At 38.0% G+C, this 17151-nt stretch overlaps 3 protein-coding genes across 3 annotated transcripts; all 3 read left to right on the plus strand.

Annotated features, from left to right (window-relative positions):
• The first annotated feature begins 883 nt into the window (after positions 1 to 883).
• LOC131362449 (C-type lectin domain family 1 member B-like) lies at positions 884 to 4621 on the plus strand. The gene is made up of 7 exons (XM_058404455.1): positions 884 to 973; positions 1444 to 1612; positions 1918 to 2013; positions 2942 to 3013; positions 3841 to 3965; positions 4047 to 4129; positions 4285 to 4621. Exons 1-7 carry the CDS (start codon positions 884 to 886, stop codon positions 4433 to 4435), a joined length of 786 nt encoding a protein of 261 aa, XP_058260438.1. The 3' UTR covers positions 4436 to 4621.
• A 1707-nt stretch (positions 4622 to 6328) lies between these two features.
• On the plus strand, positions 6329 to 9851 carry LOC131362840 (hepatic lectin-like). The gene is made up of 9 exons (XM_058405135.1): positions 6329 to 6459; positions 7043 to 7111; positions 7220 to 7306; positions 7523 to 7606; positions 7898 to 7960; positions 8046 to 8117; positions 8852 to 9006; positions 9088 to 9200; positions 9300 to 9851. The coding sequence occupies exons 1-9, from the start codon at positions 6384 to 6386 to the stop codon at positions 9469 to 9471; spliced, it is 891 nt and encodes a 296-aa protein (XP_058261118.1). The 5' UTR covers positions 6329 to 6383; the 3' UTR covers positions 9472 to 9851.
• A 682-nt stretch (positions 9852 to 10533) lies between these two features.
• si:dkeyp-92c9.2 (uncharacterized protein LOC571482 homolog) lies at positions 10534 to 16625 on the plus strand. The gene is made up of 2 exons (XM_058404966.1): positions 10534 to 10908; positions 11381 to 16625. Exon 2 carries the CDS (start codon positions 11519 to 11521, stop codon positions 12479 to 12481), a length of 963 nt encoding a protein of 320 aa, XP_058260949.1. The 5' UTR covers positions 10534 to 10908; positions 11381 to 11518; the 3' UTR covers positions 12482 to 16625.
• Positions 16626 to 17151: the final 526 nt, after the last annotated feature.

Here is a 17151-nt window from a genome sequence, read left to right on the forward strand (position 1 = left end):
AAGCCTGTAATGTGATGTACAGATTAAGAAGTGGGGAAAGTGGTCGTTATCCAACAGGTTGACATCTGAAACTGGTTTATTTTTTAAGTTTTAAATATATGTGATGAGGCACTGTAAATGAAAGAAATTTTAAACTGTTAGGACCACAAGCAGGGGAGATGACTATGTGAACATGCAGCAGCTGCATCCAAAGACCAAAAAATGCATGGGTATGTGTTTCCTTGATCTTTCTACTGACTCTACTGATCTCATTTCTACTTATATAACGTATTAGCTAAAACATGTTTAATAAAGGGATAACAAATTTTATGTTTAATATTTAGCTTCACCTGGTTACAAGGTCGTCATATTTGCTCTTGGTCTTCTACTGCCTGCTGTAGGGATCTTGTGTGAGTATTGCTTAGTATCTTAAACTTTTTTCTTATTCAGCAAATATAATAGCAATAAATAAAATAGTTTGATGGTTAAGTAGTAAGGACCACCCATTTAGACTAAAATTATACAATACACTACAATTTACAGTGCATCCAGAAAGTATTCACAGCGCTTCACTTTTTCCACATTTTGTTATGTTACAGCCTTATTCCAAAATGGATTCAAGTCATTATTTTTCTCAAAATTCTACAAACAATATCCAATAATGACAATGTGAAAACAGGTTGTTTGAAATCTTTGCAAATTTATTAAAAATCCAAAACGAAAAAAATCACATGTACATAAGTGTTCACAGCCTTTGCCATGACACTCAAAATTGAGCTCTGGTGCATCTTGTTTCCACTGATCATCCTTAAGATGTTTCTACAACTTGATTGTAGTCAAGTTGATTGGACATGATTTGGAAAGGCACACACGTGTCTATATAAGGTCCCACAGTTAACAGTGCATGTCAGAGCACAAACCAAGCCGTGAAGTCCAAGGAATTGTCTGTAGACCTCAGAGACAGGATTGTATCGAGGCACAGATCTGGGAAAGGGTACAAAAAAGTTTCTGCAGTATTGAAGGTCCCACACCAGCACAGTAGCCTCCTTCATCCGTAAATGGAAGAAGTTTGGAACCACCAGGACCCTTCGTAGACCGAGCCGCCAGCTCCAGCATTTCTCTGTGGAGAGAGGAGAATCTTCCAGAACAACAACCATCTCTGCAGTACTTGACCAATCAGACCATGAGGAACAAAATTCTCTGGTCTGATGCAACAAAGATTAAACTCCTTGCCCTGAATTCCAAGCATCATGTCTGGAAGAAACCAGGCACCAATACCACCCCTACAGTGAAGCATGGTGGTGGAAGCATCATGCTGTGGGGGGGTATTCTGCAGAAGGAACTGTGAGACTAGTCAGAATTGAGGGAAAGATGAATGCAGCAATGTACAGAAACATCCTTGAGGAAAACCTGCTCCAGAGTGCTTTGGACCTCAGACTGGGGTGACGGTTCATCTTTCAACAGGACAACGACCCTAAGCACTCAGCCAAGGAGCAAGGAGCCAAAAGCAAGGAGCCAAAGGAGTGGCTACAGGAGCTTGAGATGTCCTGCAAAGTAGAATGGGAGAAAATGCCCAAAAATAAGTGTGTCAAGCTTGTAGCATCATACTCAAAAAGATTTGAGGCTGTAATTGGTGCCAAAAGGTGCTTCAACAAAGTATTAAGCAAAGGCTGTGAATACTTATGTTTCATTTTTTATTTTTAATAAATAATAACAAACTGCTTTCATGCTGTCATTATGGGGTATTGGTTGTAGAACTTAAAAATAATTAATTTACTCAATTTTGGAATAGGGTTGTAATATAATTAAATGTGGAAAAAGTGAAGCGCTGTGAATACTTTCCGGATGCACTGTAGTGTTTATGTAAATTCATTGCTGGGCCTCTAGAAAAGTTTCATTCATCTATGTAACTTTAACCCTGGTGATCCTGTTCAACAGATCACAGTAAAGTTGTGTCCACTGAGAGACATTTATTAAAGGAGAAACATGACAATGCTCCAGCCAAACAGATGGTACTAAAATACAATGCCACAGGTAAGAGGTTTCTGAGGTTTTCCTGTTTGCTTCAGCAGCTTGCTGTTGGTCTTCATGTCCATATGTCGTATGTCATTTGTCACATACACAATCAAACACAGTACATGTAGTGAAATGTTTTTAACTGTCTGTAATATAAGAAAAATAATAAAAATAGTTAGTTTTTAATAGTGGACAAAGTACACAACTTCCTTACTTGAGTGAAAGTATAGATACTACTGGTCAAACATTACTCCATTACAAGTAAAAGTTGTAAAGACAGATTTTTACTTAAGTAAAAGTTGTTTTTAAAAGTACTTAAGTATCAGTAAATGTAGTTACACACACTCATCATAAACAAAGCATTTCACATTTTATTCATTCTTGTTTATCCAATATAATTTACTATTCATATTTTATATAAGTTATATACATTTCCACCTTTCATTTATATCGTTTTAATATGCATTTACACCATTCTCAAGGCTCCTCCCTCCTGTGTGCAATGCATTGTGGGCAATATTACCCATTAGAGTGTGCGTCTGTCTGCACTCAGAATTTCTACCAGAAGTAGTAGACTTTTAGTAGTAGAATTTTTTGGAATACTCTTTTCAGCATACTATGATTTGGGTATTTTCGAATACTGTTTAGGGCAGATAGTATGAATTTGGACGCAGCATACATTTTTGTGTGTTAACTAACATCATTACTAATGTGTTGGTGGTGTATATGCAAAGCTATGGTAACTAGGCAAACAAATACATTAAAAAAAAAAAACATTTGCCTTAACATACATACTTCATGGCAGAGGCAATATCCATTTCAAGCTTTTACCAGAAATTTAAAGTACACATACCTCAATATGGTTGGATAGAGAGTTTGGATGGAGAGTTTTTGTAGGCTGCGATGTGGTTTGTTTTCGGTAAACAAAGCAAACTTTTTGTTTTAGAAACAGAACAACTGAATAAAATACGGGAGAAGAAATATCAGCAAGTTCATGAACATCTCTCTGCCTGCAATGGTAAGGCTTTATACTGCTTGTACTGGAGAGAGAGACAGACAGACAGACAGACAGACAGAGAGGGGGGTGTTTAAGTCATGCTAGGAAGGTACTATATGAATGGAATTAATAGTAGTAGTATTATGATATTAATAATGAATTCATGTATCAAATTATGTGGCGTATACAGTAGGTGTAATGGAAGGGAGATGCCGCCTGAAACCAGGGATCGAACCCGGATATCCACAGTTGTCTCAATCGCCCACATTGCAGAGAATCAGACCCATACAGAGGATAAAAACTGGGCACGGCTTTATCAACATAAAACAAAACTAACAGGACAACAAGATCTGGCCATGATACAAAACAAATGAAAAAGGGGTAACTAAAACATATCTGCTACATGGATACCTGGAGTCACAATGGTGTTACACCCTACTGCCCAACACAACGTACCCAAAACAATTTGTGACAAAGACACAGATATAAAAGGGCTGATATATATATACATAGGACAAAACATTAGGGTAAATGGGGAACAGGTGACAGAGCAAAAGCAGAACAATAGGAAGGACGTGACACAGCACACGTGGGGAATACATGAACAAAAAGCAGGCTATGGTGAAACATCTGCCATCACCCCCTTTGGTGGTCTGGTAGGGAACTGTCCCAGTAGATCTTGCCAGTATGTTTTAGGTAGAAATATGATGTTTCACATAACTGTAAAATCTTTTGGAGAAACGTGTGTGTGTGTGTGTACACATTATATAGTCTCATTTCACGATTGATCTTTATTTTTTTTACTGTTTTCTTGTAAAAAGCAAAACAAACCTGTGCACAACCTTAAGGATGGAAGTCTCTTGGTTTAAAGGGTTACTACTTCTCCACTGATAAACTGAACTGGACACAGAGTCGAGATTACTGTGTGGAGAAAGGAGACCACCTGGTCATTATAACCAGCCAACCTGAACAGGTGAGTGTAGAGCTTCTCTTTCCAGTTTATAAAGTACAATCTAATAGTTTAATTATTCAGTGTTATTGTTTTCTACAATAGGGTTTTTTATTTTCACAAATTGGAGAAACTGAGGGACAGTGGATGTGGGTGAACAACCAGCCCTTAAAGGAGACGGGTGTAACGTAAGAACCATGTTCTCTAACTCATACTAATTCTCATTGAACTCTTCTTGGCTTCACACTTCTTGTCTTCACACATATAATTTTTTTGCAAAAAATGAATTAATTGTTTAGCAAACTCATTACAGATTTTATTTTTGAAGGTCTTATTTATGAAGGTTCTGGTATAGTGCTCCAGAGGGACCAAATGAGCCTGATAACTGGAAAATGCAGGAAAACTGTGCTGCTCTGGGGGATTCAAAGGGTAACATAAATAAATGGTTTGATGCTTCTTGTCATACAATAACAAAGTGCATCTGTGAAAAGTAAAAGACTTCTTTCACTTGCATTTGTGCCTGCAATTGCTTGTCTTTCAGAACGGTGGACAATTTTTGGTTGTCGACTATAAATATTTGATATTATAATACAGCTAGTGTTCAGTTTACCTATAGTTTATTTTTTAACATGTACACAACCATGTACACACTTTATATACAAGGTAATCTTTTACAGAATGCATTAAGTTTCATATTGTAAATTGTTTTATTTTTCAGTTGCCTTTAATTCAATTCCATTCAATTCAATTCAATTTTATCAGAAGCCACGCCTTAGAGGGGGGGTTCCCTGGACAGTTCCCTACAAGGCCGGGGGAGGGCGATGGCAGGTGAAATTCTGAAGCCTGCTTCTTCGTGTGTGTGTTGTCATGCCCTGCTCATTGTTCTCATTCCTGTGGTGTCAGCTGTATCCCATTAGACCTAATGTCTATCCCTATAAATGGGGATCCTTGTGTTCATGTCCTTGTCGGTGATTGTTAATTGTGCCATGGTTTTGTGTTAGGTTTTGTTTTGCCATGTCCAGGTTTAGGTTTTGTTTTATACCACGCCATGTCTAGTGTTAAGTTAGTTGCCCTCTGTCCTGTGTTTATGTAAATAAAAGCAAAATGCTTTTATTTTATCTCCTTTCACGGTGTGCAGGTGCGTGCACACAACACCACAGAGGTCCAGGTTCGAGCCTCACACAGGGTGGGGGTCCCAGGCGTGACAGATCTACGCATGGGCTACAAAATGATGCGATTTAAAGGCCACAGGCTCACGTTTAGCGCTTGATTAACTGCAGACAGCTTTTCCACGAATAAACATCCAAACCAAGAATAACGAGGCTTAAAAAACCATTAAACTAGGAATTTTGAAAGTTGCTAATGTTTAGTAAAGGTTTATTTCGCCTTACATATTAGAACCTCCCGAAATCCATAGTAGACATTGAAGTTAACCACGTTCAAAACCACACTCCAAACAACATGTAGGTCAATTCTAAAATATTCTGATTTCATACTGATTTGTGTTATTATTATTTAGTTACTGGAGTTAATGAACACCATTATCCCAAAATATTTTCCTTCTGTTTAATTTATAAATAACAGGTATAGCGATAATAATGATATAGTTTAACAGAGCAATAGTTTCTCCTTTAATTTGTCATTCATCTATATCATAGGTGTCAAACCGTGTCCACAAAGGGCCGGTGTGGGTGCAGGTTTTCGTTCCAACCGAGCAGAAGCTACACCTGATTCCACCTGTTTAATCAACTGATCTTGACTTTCAGTAGACTCATTTCTCACTGTTCTATTTTACTTTTTATTCTTCTTCCCTTTTTTATCTTTTATATCTTCCCTTACTATCATCTCAATAAAATACTTGTTGTGTTCGTTATTTTGTAAATGCGTGAGTGTTTTTTTTTATTGTCGTTATTAGTAAACCGAACTTGATTCAAGCCGATTATTTTTAAAAGCTTAATGTACATGTTAAAAAAGGTGCAAAATGAAAATGAAATATTGACAAATGGATAACTTACAGGGTCAACTAAAATTGCAGGGTAAGTAGTTTCAGTTAGTGTTATAACATTCAAAACTTATTTCCCGTTCAGTTGGTGTCTTTCTATTGTTGAGTAACACCAGGCAGTAGATATATATATAGCAGATATATAATTACAATACAATATTTGAGTTTTGTGCTTGTTATTTTCTGTAACTATTTTTGTAACTTTTCTGGTTTATTCATCATCATCAAACCCTTTTGTATCAGAAATTCTTTTTTGTCATAGAGATAGAAAAACTGTATGAAGAACTGAAGGTGCAAAAAAAGGAAGAAATAAAACTACACAAATGACTTCTTCTTGCTAGTGTGAACTGAGGGTGTGACCTAGAGTCTTGAATTGACTTCATATTAGCAAGCAGAAGTCACTCATTTCATGTGTTGTGAAGCTATAGCGAGGTTCAGAAATGCAACCCATCTATGAAGATATGAGTCTTAAACTGGACAAAATGGACAGTAGTGAAAACTATCATTCTCCAACAGGTAGATATCTGAAATGTTTATACATTTAAAAATATCTAAATACATTTCTGATGGTTTAAATGTATATATTGATATAATTTACATAAATAAGTGCTGTAAATGACAATGTCACAAAAAATCACAATAACTGCTGTAAAAGACGAGCACTACGTAAATGCTCATCATCAGACCCAGAGGATGATGTTTATATGGATACAGAGGACAGAAAATGCAGTGCTACTTCTTTCTTTTAGCGTTATATTGATTATTTCCAAATTTCCTGTGTAAGTGTTACCAACTCAGGTGTTTCAAAGAATGATATCTATAAGGGAGAGTTTCCACAAAAAAAGTTAACTGAATATACACAACTTAAAAAAGTGTGACTTCAGGACGGTCCAAGGCTAAAATAATGAACTTTAAAAGAGGTCTAACTACAACATGTCCTGTTATCATGGAGTTCAGGTGTATGGATTAAGAAATGGGAAAGGGGGTAATTATCTAACAGGTAGACATCTGAAACTGTTATATTTTTTAATAAATATTTTAGATGTTTTAAATATATGTGATGAGGCACCATAAATGACAAGAAATTTTAAATCGTTAGGACCACAAGCAGTGGATAATGACTATGTGAACATGCAGCAGCTGCATCCAAAGACCAAAACATGCACAGGTATGTGTTTCCTTGATCTTTATACTGACTATCTCATTTCTACTTATATAGCTTATTAGCTAAAACATGTTTAATAAATGGATAACAAATTTTATGTTTAATATTTAGCTTCATCTGGTTGCAAGGTCGTCATATTTGCTCTTGGTCTTCTACTGCTTGGAGCTTTAGCATCACTCTGTGCTGTAGGGATCTTGTGTGAGTATTGCTTAGTATCTTAAACTTTGTTGTTCTCATTCAGTGAATTACAAGTAATAGAATACTTTGATGGTTAAGTGAGAAGGATTGCTTTTACCACCCATTTAGACTAGAAACATACAGTAGTACATGTAGCTTATGTAACTTCTGTGCTTGGCCCCTAGAAAAGTTTTTATTCATGTATATAACTTTAGCCCTGGTGTTCCTGTTCAACAGATCACAGTAAAGTTGCTTCCATATTAAGGGAGAGACATGACAATGCTACATCCAAACTGATGGGGATAAAATACAAAGCCACTGGTAAGGTGTTTCTGAGGTTTTCCTGTTTGCTTCAGCATCTTGCTGTTGGTCTTCAATGTATCCCAAATGTCTCTATACACTATAGATAGATAGATAGATAAATAGATAGATAGATAGATAGACAGACAGACAGACAGACAGATAGACAGATAGATAGATAGATAGATAGATAGATAGATAGATAGATAGATAGATAGATAGATAGATAGATAGATAGATAATGCAAATACTGGTTTATGCAAATCCTTCAAAAAGTCATTTTGCATCAGCAGCACTTCTCTTTTGTTTTAGAGACACAAAGATTGTATGAAGAACTGAAGGTGAAGAATCATGAGTTTGTCTCTGCATGCAGTGGTAATTTTAGACTTTTTTTTATCCCTTTTGTTTACTCACATCATCAAAAAATCTCTTGTATCAAAATATGTTTCTTTTGTTTTAGAGACAAAACAACTGAATAAAATGCTGAAGGCGAAATATCAGCAAGTTCATGAACGTCTCTCGGCATGCAGTGGTAAGGCTTTTTTTTCCGAGAGAGAGAGAGAGAGAGAGAGAGAGAAGTCTCAATGCATGTGTGTGATCTTGCATGCTAGGAAGGTGGTATATAAATGGAACACTAGTTATTATTAGTAGTATTATTAATATTAACAATAAGCTCATGTATCAAATTCTTTAGTGTATACAGTAGGTGTATTAGAAGGGAGATGCCCTCTGAAGCAGGGATTCAACCTGGATCTTTATGGCTGTCACATTCGCCCAAATTACCGAGAAGCAGACCCAAATGCAACATAAAAACTGGGCACGGCTTTAAAACAAAACTAACACAACACGACTTGACCATAATACAACACGAACGAAAAATGGGTAATGAAAACATGACTGCTACATGGATACCTGGAGTCACAATGGCTTCACACCATACCTCACACACACAAAACAATGAGTGACAAAGAAAAATACAAAAGGGCTGGTATATACATATAGTACAAAACATTAGGGTAAATTGGGAACAGGTGATATGAACAAAAAGCAGGCTATGGTGAAAGACCTGCCATAACCCCCTCTGGTGGTCTGGTAGGGAACTGTCTCAGTAGCTCCTGACAGTATGCTTTAAGTAGAAACAGGATATTTCACATAACTGTAAAATCTCTCGAAGAAACACGAGTGTGTGTGTGTGTGTGTGTGTGTGTGTACATTATATAGTCTCATTTCATAATTGATCTTTTTTTTAATTGTTCTTGTAAAAAGCAAAACAAACCTGTACACTTTGTGAGGAAGGATGGAAGACTCTTGGTTTAAAGTGTTACTACTTCTCCACTGATAAACTGAACTGGACACAGAGTAGAGATTACTGTGTGGAGAAAGGAGGCCACCTGGTCATTATAACCAGCCAAACTGAACAGGTGAGTGTAGAGCTTCTTTTTCCAGTTTATAAAGTAAAATTTAATAGTTTAATTATTCAATGTAATTATTTTCCACATTAGGAGTTTGTAGTTTTACAAATCAGAGAAACACACTGGATTGGCTTAAATGACTTAGAGACTGAGGGACAGTGGATGTGGGTCAACAACCAGTCCTTAAACGAGACCGGTGTAACGTAAGAATCAACACTTACACACTCTTTAAATGCATTTCACATTTAAAGATCTACAATGTTCCAGCAATGCACAAACTTATCCTTTTTCATTCTGTAAAGGTTCTGGTATAGATCTCCACAGGGAATAAGTGAGCCTGATAACTGGAAAGCGGAGGACCCTACTGGAGAGAATTGCACTGCTCTGGGTCATGAAGTGGGTATCACAGATAAATGGTTTGATGCTTCGTGTCGTAAGCTGAAACAATTCATCTGTGAAAAATATGTGTATTAGAATTGCCCGCAATCCATTTGCGTTGTTTCCAAACCACATTTCAGACATGTATTTCTGCTCTAAAATTTTCTGATTTCATTCATATTTCTATTACTATTTAAGTCGTTGAACACCGTTATCCCAAAATATATTTCTTCTCTCTCATTTATATTTAACACCTTTACATAATTAACTTAATTTGTCATTGATATGTATGTATTAATTGAGGAGTGTGCATGTGCTGGATTAAATGTTAAGTTGCTTAACCATTAAGAAATATTTAAGAACTAATAAACATTTAGATGGTTTTAAAATGTAATATGTGTGTTATTTATTATAGATTTACATTATGAAAGTGTTTAACAACATTGGGTTATGGACTGCAACAGAAAATCAGTAAACAGAAGACAGTTTCTTTGGTTTATAGTCACCTGACCAATACATGCCACTTGTACAGTTTTAGATTACCTTGAGTATACCAAACACATGCATATAGTACACGTCCACTTGCCTTGATATACTACTATTTTAAGTAGTAAATAATAAAAAAATACTATTTTTAATGGTTGAACAACTGCATTAGTATGAAGTTGTTGTTTTTTTCCCTTTAATTTGCCACCAGTTTGTAGTACTTGCTTATGATTGAGGAGTGTGCATTTTACTTATGCCAAGATGCTTTGGCTACATTTCAAGTCATTATATAAATTTATATGCCACTAGATGGCAGCAATAATGCACAGTTTCTGAGTTTTGATCACCCTGTAATATATTTTATATTCGTTTGCTGAATTTCGATAGATTGTGAACCCTATGGCATACATTAGTACAGACAAGCTGTAAATGTGACCAGCTGTATCTCAAATAGGAGGCAATAATAATGCACAAGCTTTGGATTTTGGATATAATAAAACATTAGTGGTAGAAGTAGCGGTAGAAGCAGTATTATTATTATTATTATTATTATTATTATTATTATTATTATTATTATTAATGTATTATAACCTTTGTGCCATTATCGGCCTGTCGGTGGCGCGCGTGGATGCGTTTCAGCTCCGGGAGCGCGCGGACTCACATGCGCGCAGTTCAGTCTGGTTTCTGCACGAAGGGATAAAGGAGTGCAGGACCAAGTTCGCGTCCTCGGAACATGGACTCCTCTTGCGCTTTTATTTATATTTTAAAGGGGAAAAAACCGCTTCATGTGCTTTTCTTCTGAAATCTTCATTCCCGACTGTGGAAATGAAATCCGTGGCCGTGCATCTGGATTTTTATATAGACTAGAACTTAAAAAGTGGAGCAACTGAGACGTTTTGGTTCACGTTCAGTGAAGTGATTATTTTTATTGGGTTGCTCATGACTGACATAGTTTATCAGGAGCATCGTCTTCAGTGCATAAGGAAGAGCGTGTGTGTGTCGGAGTGACCTGTACATCCGCACTGGAGTTGGCCGGACATTATCAGGGTGAGTGAGCATCATATTCAGGTCCATATCAGATTGTTAACATGAATCTAAACTTTTCTTTCCCATAAATAAATAGTGTAGAAATTATTTGAGTTGTTATTTATTTAATTATTTATTTTTAATTGACAGCATGTTTTATTCTAAAAGCATAAATGTTATCATATGCATATAGTTAGTTTCAGGTGGGTCCTGAAGTGGCTCTTGCCGTCCTGAAAATCTATTTCTGCTACAGTGTGGACTACAAAAAAACTACACGTTTGATAAATTCCACATGTACACCTATAGGTTTATACTCCCAGGCTTGTAAATACACATGCTTGAAGTACATTTATTATTATGTCTTTTCTCTTCAGTCAGATATGAAAACATTTAAATTCATTTCTTCAGTTTATAAAGTATCAAAAGGGATTCTACTTACTTCTTGTAAGTCTTGTATTATTTGACTGATTTAAATTTGTGTATGTCTCTCAAGGTCCACCCATGCCTCTTATCTCCCCTGTCTGGGCATCATGGATTTTAACCACTGAAGGAAAAACAGCTTAACATCAAAATTCATCCTGTGTGACCCCAACGCTGAGTTTAGTGTTTAACACTCATCAGTTTTCTCATCATGGGCACTGCTTTGTCTCTCTCTCCGGGTCCCCAAAAATCTGATTACTATGACGATCGGCCTAACTCCCTCAGCCGGTACCCAAGCTTGAGCAGCCGCTCTTTGACCAATCAGAAGGAGCATGGGCTCAAATCACGAGGACAATCTATCTTCCTGCCCGCTCTCACATGGAAACGTCTGGTAGCCTCGACTAAGAAACGAGGTTCCTCCAAGAAAGGGTTTCCCACCAGCCAAGGGGCCATTGGAGCACCACTTCACAACAACAACCACATCTACCAGAAGGACCCAGTCTTACATCTGAACAGAGAGAATGTAAAAAAGTCTCTCTCATGTGCAAACCTTTCCAGCTATGAAGGTCCAGCAGGACTGGGCTTGGGAATGGGGTTGAACCTGGGCTATGTTAAGCCACAGCAGCTTTCCTCAGTCAAAAAGGTTTCTCATGGAAGCTCTTCTCCGAAACGTGTGATTGTCCAAGCATCTACAAGCGAGCTCTTGCGGTGTTTGGGCGAATTTCTATGCGGACGATGTTACAGACTCAAGCTCCTTTCGCCTTCTGATCCAGTTCTGTGGCTACGTGCTGTAGATCGCTCACTTCTACTCCAGGGCTGGCAGGACCAAGCCTTTGTGACTCCAGCGAACGTAGTGTTCATTTATATGCTGTGCAGAGATGTGGTGGACGGAGAGGTTGTGTCTTCAGAACACGAACTCCAAGCTGTCCTTCTCACCTGCCTCTACCTGTCCTACTCATACATGGGCAATGAGATCTCCTACCCACTCAAGCCCTTTTTGGTTGAGGCCGCTAAGGAGGCATTTTGGGACAGATGCCTAGCCATCATCAATGCCACGAGTGCCAAGATGCTGCGTATCAATGCGGATCCACATTATTTCACTCAGGTATTTGCAGAACTGAAAAGCGAAGGGGGATGTGGACTGCAGGATTATGGACGATTACTGGATCGGTGAGTGGAGAGAGAGAACTTCCTCCTTCACTGCATCCCCAGTAGAAACCTTTGTGTTTTTCTCCAAGTCCTCAGTGTCTCTTAATACCTCTGTGGTGTAAAGATCTGTAGGGTCACTCTAAATCAGTTCATCACCGTTGAGTCACAGTGTGTTGGGCACTTGACCTTGTTTTAACTCTGATATTGACCTCATAGATGTTAAAACTGGAAAGCAGATCTATTTTCATTTTCCGACAGACGTGAGGTGCCTTGGAGTTGAAGTTTGGCATCAGGTCAATAGACTGGAAGCAGCTTTCGCCAGCAATGGATCCTAATACAGTTTTGGGATGCTGCAGATTTTTTCTCACAGTGAGCTCTGGATTAGAGATGAAATTGTGTGATGTTAAAGACATCAGGATGCTTACCTATGACACAGGCCACCACTCTGCCACCTGAGCCCTTCTTAAGCTTAAACCTCAGCCTAAAACTATCCACATAATGAATGGCACATGACCTGAAAATACTTGACCAATGGGTAGTCAATCGGAGTGTTGGGATACTAAAGAAACACTAGTTAGTCCGTCTATCCCATGGCAAAATGTTTGCAGACCACAATGTTTTCTGGGAACATTTATCAATAGACCAATATTCCCCTCAAAGTCAGAGCTTAACCAAAACTAAATTGGTAGAGTTTAACCATATAATTAGTTCATCAGGAAAGAGCTGTGTACATTCATCAGCTGTTTAACGTGAATTTTCTTTGTACGAAAATCCAGGTGAAAGCATGATGTGTGTTTTTATGTGTGTGGAAGTCCATTAGCAGTTTGGTGCTGTGTTGTCCTTCCTTTTGTTTTATGAGACCAGACTTAGGCTGCTGTGGCATTAATAAGATTAACAGATTACCCACACACACATAGATACACAGCACTTGTTCTTATTGCCAGGCTATCCTGCTTGCAGGGCTAATCCATACCGCTTGGCCAGAATGTTTGTTCCATGCCTTTCTGTGTCACATGTCTGTTCTCTCCTGCAGTACCTAGCAGACAAAGGCTGACGGTCAGCGAAAATCTGTGTGTGGGTCTGTGTGTGAGTGTGTTTGTGTGTGTGTGTGTGTGTGTTTGACAGGACATGCTTTAGGGAGGAAGGAAGTGTATTTTGGGTGAGGGCAATCTGAAGAGATGAGTTCAGGCATTTCTAAAAGCTGTCAGGTCATTGTGGTCATGCGCAGCTGACTTTTCTCCAGGTGTGTGTCCTGAAGGAGAGGACACAGGGTTTTTCAGGAACATATGGTTCTTTTGTTTGTGGCCTGTGTAATAAAACTGAAAACGTTTTCCCAAAGACTATGTGCGATAGTTTGATATTTTGATATTTTGACATTCAGTCTTAAAGTCCTGTAACATTTAGTTCATTTCAATTTCTTAAATAAATTTAAAAGCATAGAAAGTGAAACATTATCTAAAAAGAAATGACAGGTCTGCTAAAGTTCCTTTACAGACTTCTCTCAAGCATACTTGTTTAATAGAAAGTTATACATAATCATGGGGCTAAAACTATGTCTTTATAGTGTAGCTGTTTGGTTGAGACAGGAGCACATGGCTTTGCAGTTAAACGTTAATCTGATTCTGTTTTACTGCAGTGCCACTGGAGGCAATGTCCTTTACCCAGCCTACTCACTCACAAAGAAAAAAAAATTTCACTCATCCAATATTTTTAGATGAGCACTCAAACCAAAACACGCATACATACATGCATCCCTTCCAACACACACACACAAACACACACACACAGAGTTAATCTGTTAATCCGTTTCTACCCAAGTCAAGAACAAATAGATGAAAATGCAGCAAATATGTGAGTCAGATCAGCAGAGATTTCTGTTTGTTCTCTATGCTGTTCTGACGGGGTCATCAGCACCACCGCCTGCTCAGACACACACTCGCTCTCCATCGGATGCCTAGCAGTACACTTATGTAATATCTATACGAAGAGCCAACACTTGAAAAGCAGCAGATGACTGAAAACAATGAGAAAAGATTTGCTGCATAACATGTTTTCAGATGTTAACATTCCTAAGGCTGCATTATACTGATTTCCAACAAACTTCCAAATCCTAGGATCAGTGGATGGATGTGTAATTTGGGGGGGGGATCGTAAAAATAATTTAAAAAGAAATACCTGGATATTCCATAGACCTCCACTCCAGTTGGCTTCATATGATTACATATGAAGCAGGGAATTAGGAGTCATCTGATACTTAAATGTTTGCGATATTTACAGTTTTCTACTGACTGTGATGTTATTTGTTAAAACACTGACAAGCCTTTCTCCTAACCAACCATTATCCCCTAAAATGATTTGAGTTGCTTTTTTGATAAAACCTTTTTAAAAAAAAAAAACAATAGGATTATTCCAGAGATACTTTAAAGTAAATTACAAAGTGCAACTTTAAAGGAAGTGTCAGAGCACTGAGTTGAATTGATTCTTTAATCGACATATCAGACTACTTTGACTGTGATCAAAGTGGTTTCCTGTACATTAAGCACAGTGACGCTGGAGCTGTTGCTTTACCTCAATTCAGCAGCGCTGTAGTGCTTGAGACTGTCTAGCTGTCTCTCCTCCTCATCTGTACAAAGCTGTTACATTTGCATTTAACACTATCAGCGATATCATGCTCATCAGCTCATAGTTCGCTAACTAAACAAACCTAGCTGAGTCTCTACTCTAACAAAAACTGAAAATACTGCATCAACCAACAAATCAGCACCAGAATCACTAAACACAGCACAAATACTTTAATATAAGCACATTTCATGTGGGTAGAGGTTCACTGTAAAGCACTGATAATGAATTATGGATATAACGAGTGTAAAGCCTGCGGCTGTGGCCTAGCTCAGAGTGCCTGTGTATTGTATATTATTTTAGGTTTCCAAGAGACAAAAGCCTAAAGGAAGAGATGAAAGTGTTCAGTAGGCAGGGAGAGACTCTGTGATGACTCATACAGTTTATACTCATACAATTATGTTTATAGCATGCATTAAAACCTCAGGTGTTCGGCTGTCACACTGATCCATCACTTTTCACATTCTTCCCCTAAAACACACGCTTCTTTTCTCTGGCCAGGCTAAACTGATTCAAAATCAGCCTCATTGTGCTGGGAGAGGACAGACGGAGTAGTGTTCGTGCTCGGGCTGATATGTGAAGGCCCTCTATAAGAGCTGTGTAGGGCTCTGTTAGGGAACGCTGAATCTGCAACGACTTCTGCTTCCACATGGATTCTCGTGTTTGCTTAGCATTATCTCACAGTCTGGGATTTATCTTTGCCTTAAAATTGTTTATTCACTGTATATATTCCATACAGCAGCTCTGTAGACCTTTTGGGGTATTTAGACTAGCTGTGTACACAGCATGTCTGAGTATCCAGACCGCCGGATAAAATATTAAGCCTGCGTCTGCTTGTGTCTTGCCATGGGAAAATCAAACATCTGGTCCCGTAGCTGTCACGTCCATGAGGTTCATGAGCCATTTCACTACACAACTGGGTCAACAATCATCATTTCTGGCAAGTAAAAGCGGTCCAATCATGCACCCTTGAGGAATGCCTATCACACTTTAATCCTATCTTGAACAAGTTTGTGTGAATGACTTACTTTATAATTTCAAAAAAACTCAGAATGGATTCAGACTACTGAAGGGTCAAAGGCAGCACAGCGCTATTAATGAGCGCATCTTCGGATAAACTTGAGGACATTTTGCTCCTCGGGCTGTTCTTCAAGCACAAAGATATACGTCTGGCCTCAGCGAGAGACTCAGGATTTCCGTTGTATTTAAGGTCGACTCCGCACTGCAAGGTGCCATTACTCCATGAGTTGTGGTTTCATCCATGTTTTCACTGCTGCTACATATTTATGTGCATAAATCAGTAGAATTAATTAGGATATTGTGTAGAGTGTCTGGCCATGCAGACCAGTAGAAACAAAATGTAAATATGTCACTATGTAGCAAAAAAAGTGTACATATAATATGAATTGTACTGTGTACTGCTACTGTGATGGTGCAGATACCGGCTTGATAGTTCCTTTTTAATTACTGTTGTTTTTTTTGTTGCTGTTGTTGTTGTTGTTTTTTTAAAAGTATGTTAACTTTATTGCAGTTCTCTGAGAACTGAAGTCAGCAGTATTGGTATTGACTATAGCTCATTCTGTTGATTAATAATAATGACGCAGAAGTTATTTCATACTTATTCAGACTTTTTTTCTGCCCCTCATGTGATTGTTGTGTATGTGAAACACAAAGCTAACTGAGGTGCCTGGGTGTCTTGAGGTTTGGATGCTTAAAAAAAGGAAGTGCCATAATTGTTGTGTTTCTCACTTCCTTTAACCTTTCCGAAATGGTGTTAAGAAATGCACATTCTGAGACATTTACACACACACACACACACACACAGAGCTTAACCAATGCATCTGTTTGACACATCCTGTATTTCTAAAAACGTAAACACATCCTCGACTGCAAAACTAACCATAGACTTCTCAGTATAATGCACAGAATGTATCTTGGTTTTTGTACAATCAGATCTTCCAATTCTAATACAATGACATATTACAGGAGATACAGTATTACATTGTTTGGAAGGTCCACACTTGGAAGGTCTTGTGCTACAGTGGTTATAGTAAGGACACTGGCTTTACCGTTATA

This window comes from Hemibagrus wyckioides, linkage group LG12, assembly GCF_019097595.1.
Source record: "Hemibagrus wyckioides isolate EC202008001 linkage group LG12, SWU_Hwy_1.0, whole genome shotgun sequence".
NCBI classification, from domain to species: domain Eukaryota; kingdom Metazoa; phylum Chordata; class Actinopteri; order Siluriformes; family Bagridae; genus Hemibagrus; species Hemibagrus wyckioides.

Bases quoted from the DNA above. Each gene is read 5' to 3' on its own strand.
- LOC131362449 (XM_058404455.1), top strand. From the start codon at position 884: ATGTCAGAGCACAAACCAAGCCGTGAAGTCCAAGGAATTGTCTGTAGA. The intron at 974-1,443 runs GTACAAAAAAGT...ATCTTTCAACAG, and splicing joins AGGCACAGATCTGGGAAAGG to GACAACGACCCTAAGCACTC. The intron at 3,966-4,046 runs GTGAGTGTAGAG...TTTCTACAATAG, and splicing joins TAACCAGCCAACCTGAACAG to GGTTTTTTATTTTCACAAAT.
- LOC131362840 (XM_058405135.1), top strand. From the start codon at position 6,384: ATGCAACCCATCTATGAAGATATGAGTCTTAAACTGGACAAAATGGAC. The intron at 6,460-7,042 runs GTAGATATCTGA...TTAAATCGTTAG, and splicing joins AAACTATCATTCTCCAACAG to GACCACAAGCAGTGGATAAT. The intron at 9,007-9,087 runs GTGAGTGTAGAG...TTTCCACATTAG, and splicing joins TAACCAGCCAAACTGAACAG to GAGTTTGTAGTTTTACAAAT.
- si:dkeyp-92c9.2 (XM_058404966.1), top strand. From the start codon at position 11,519: ATGGGCACTGCTTTGTCTCTCTCTCCGGGTCCCCAAAAATCTGATTAC.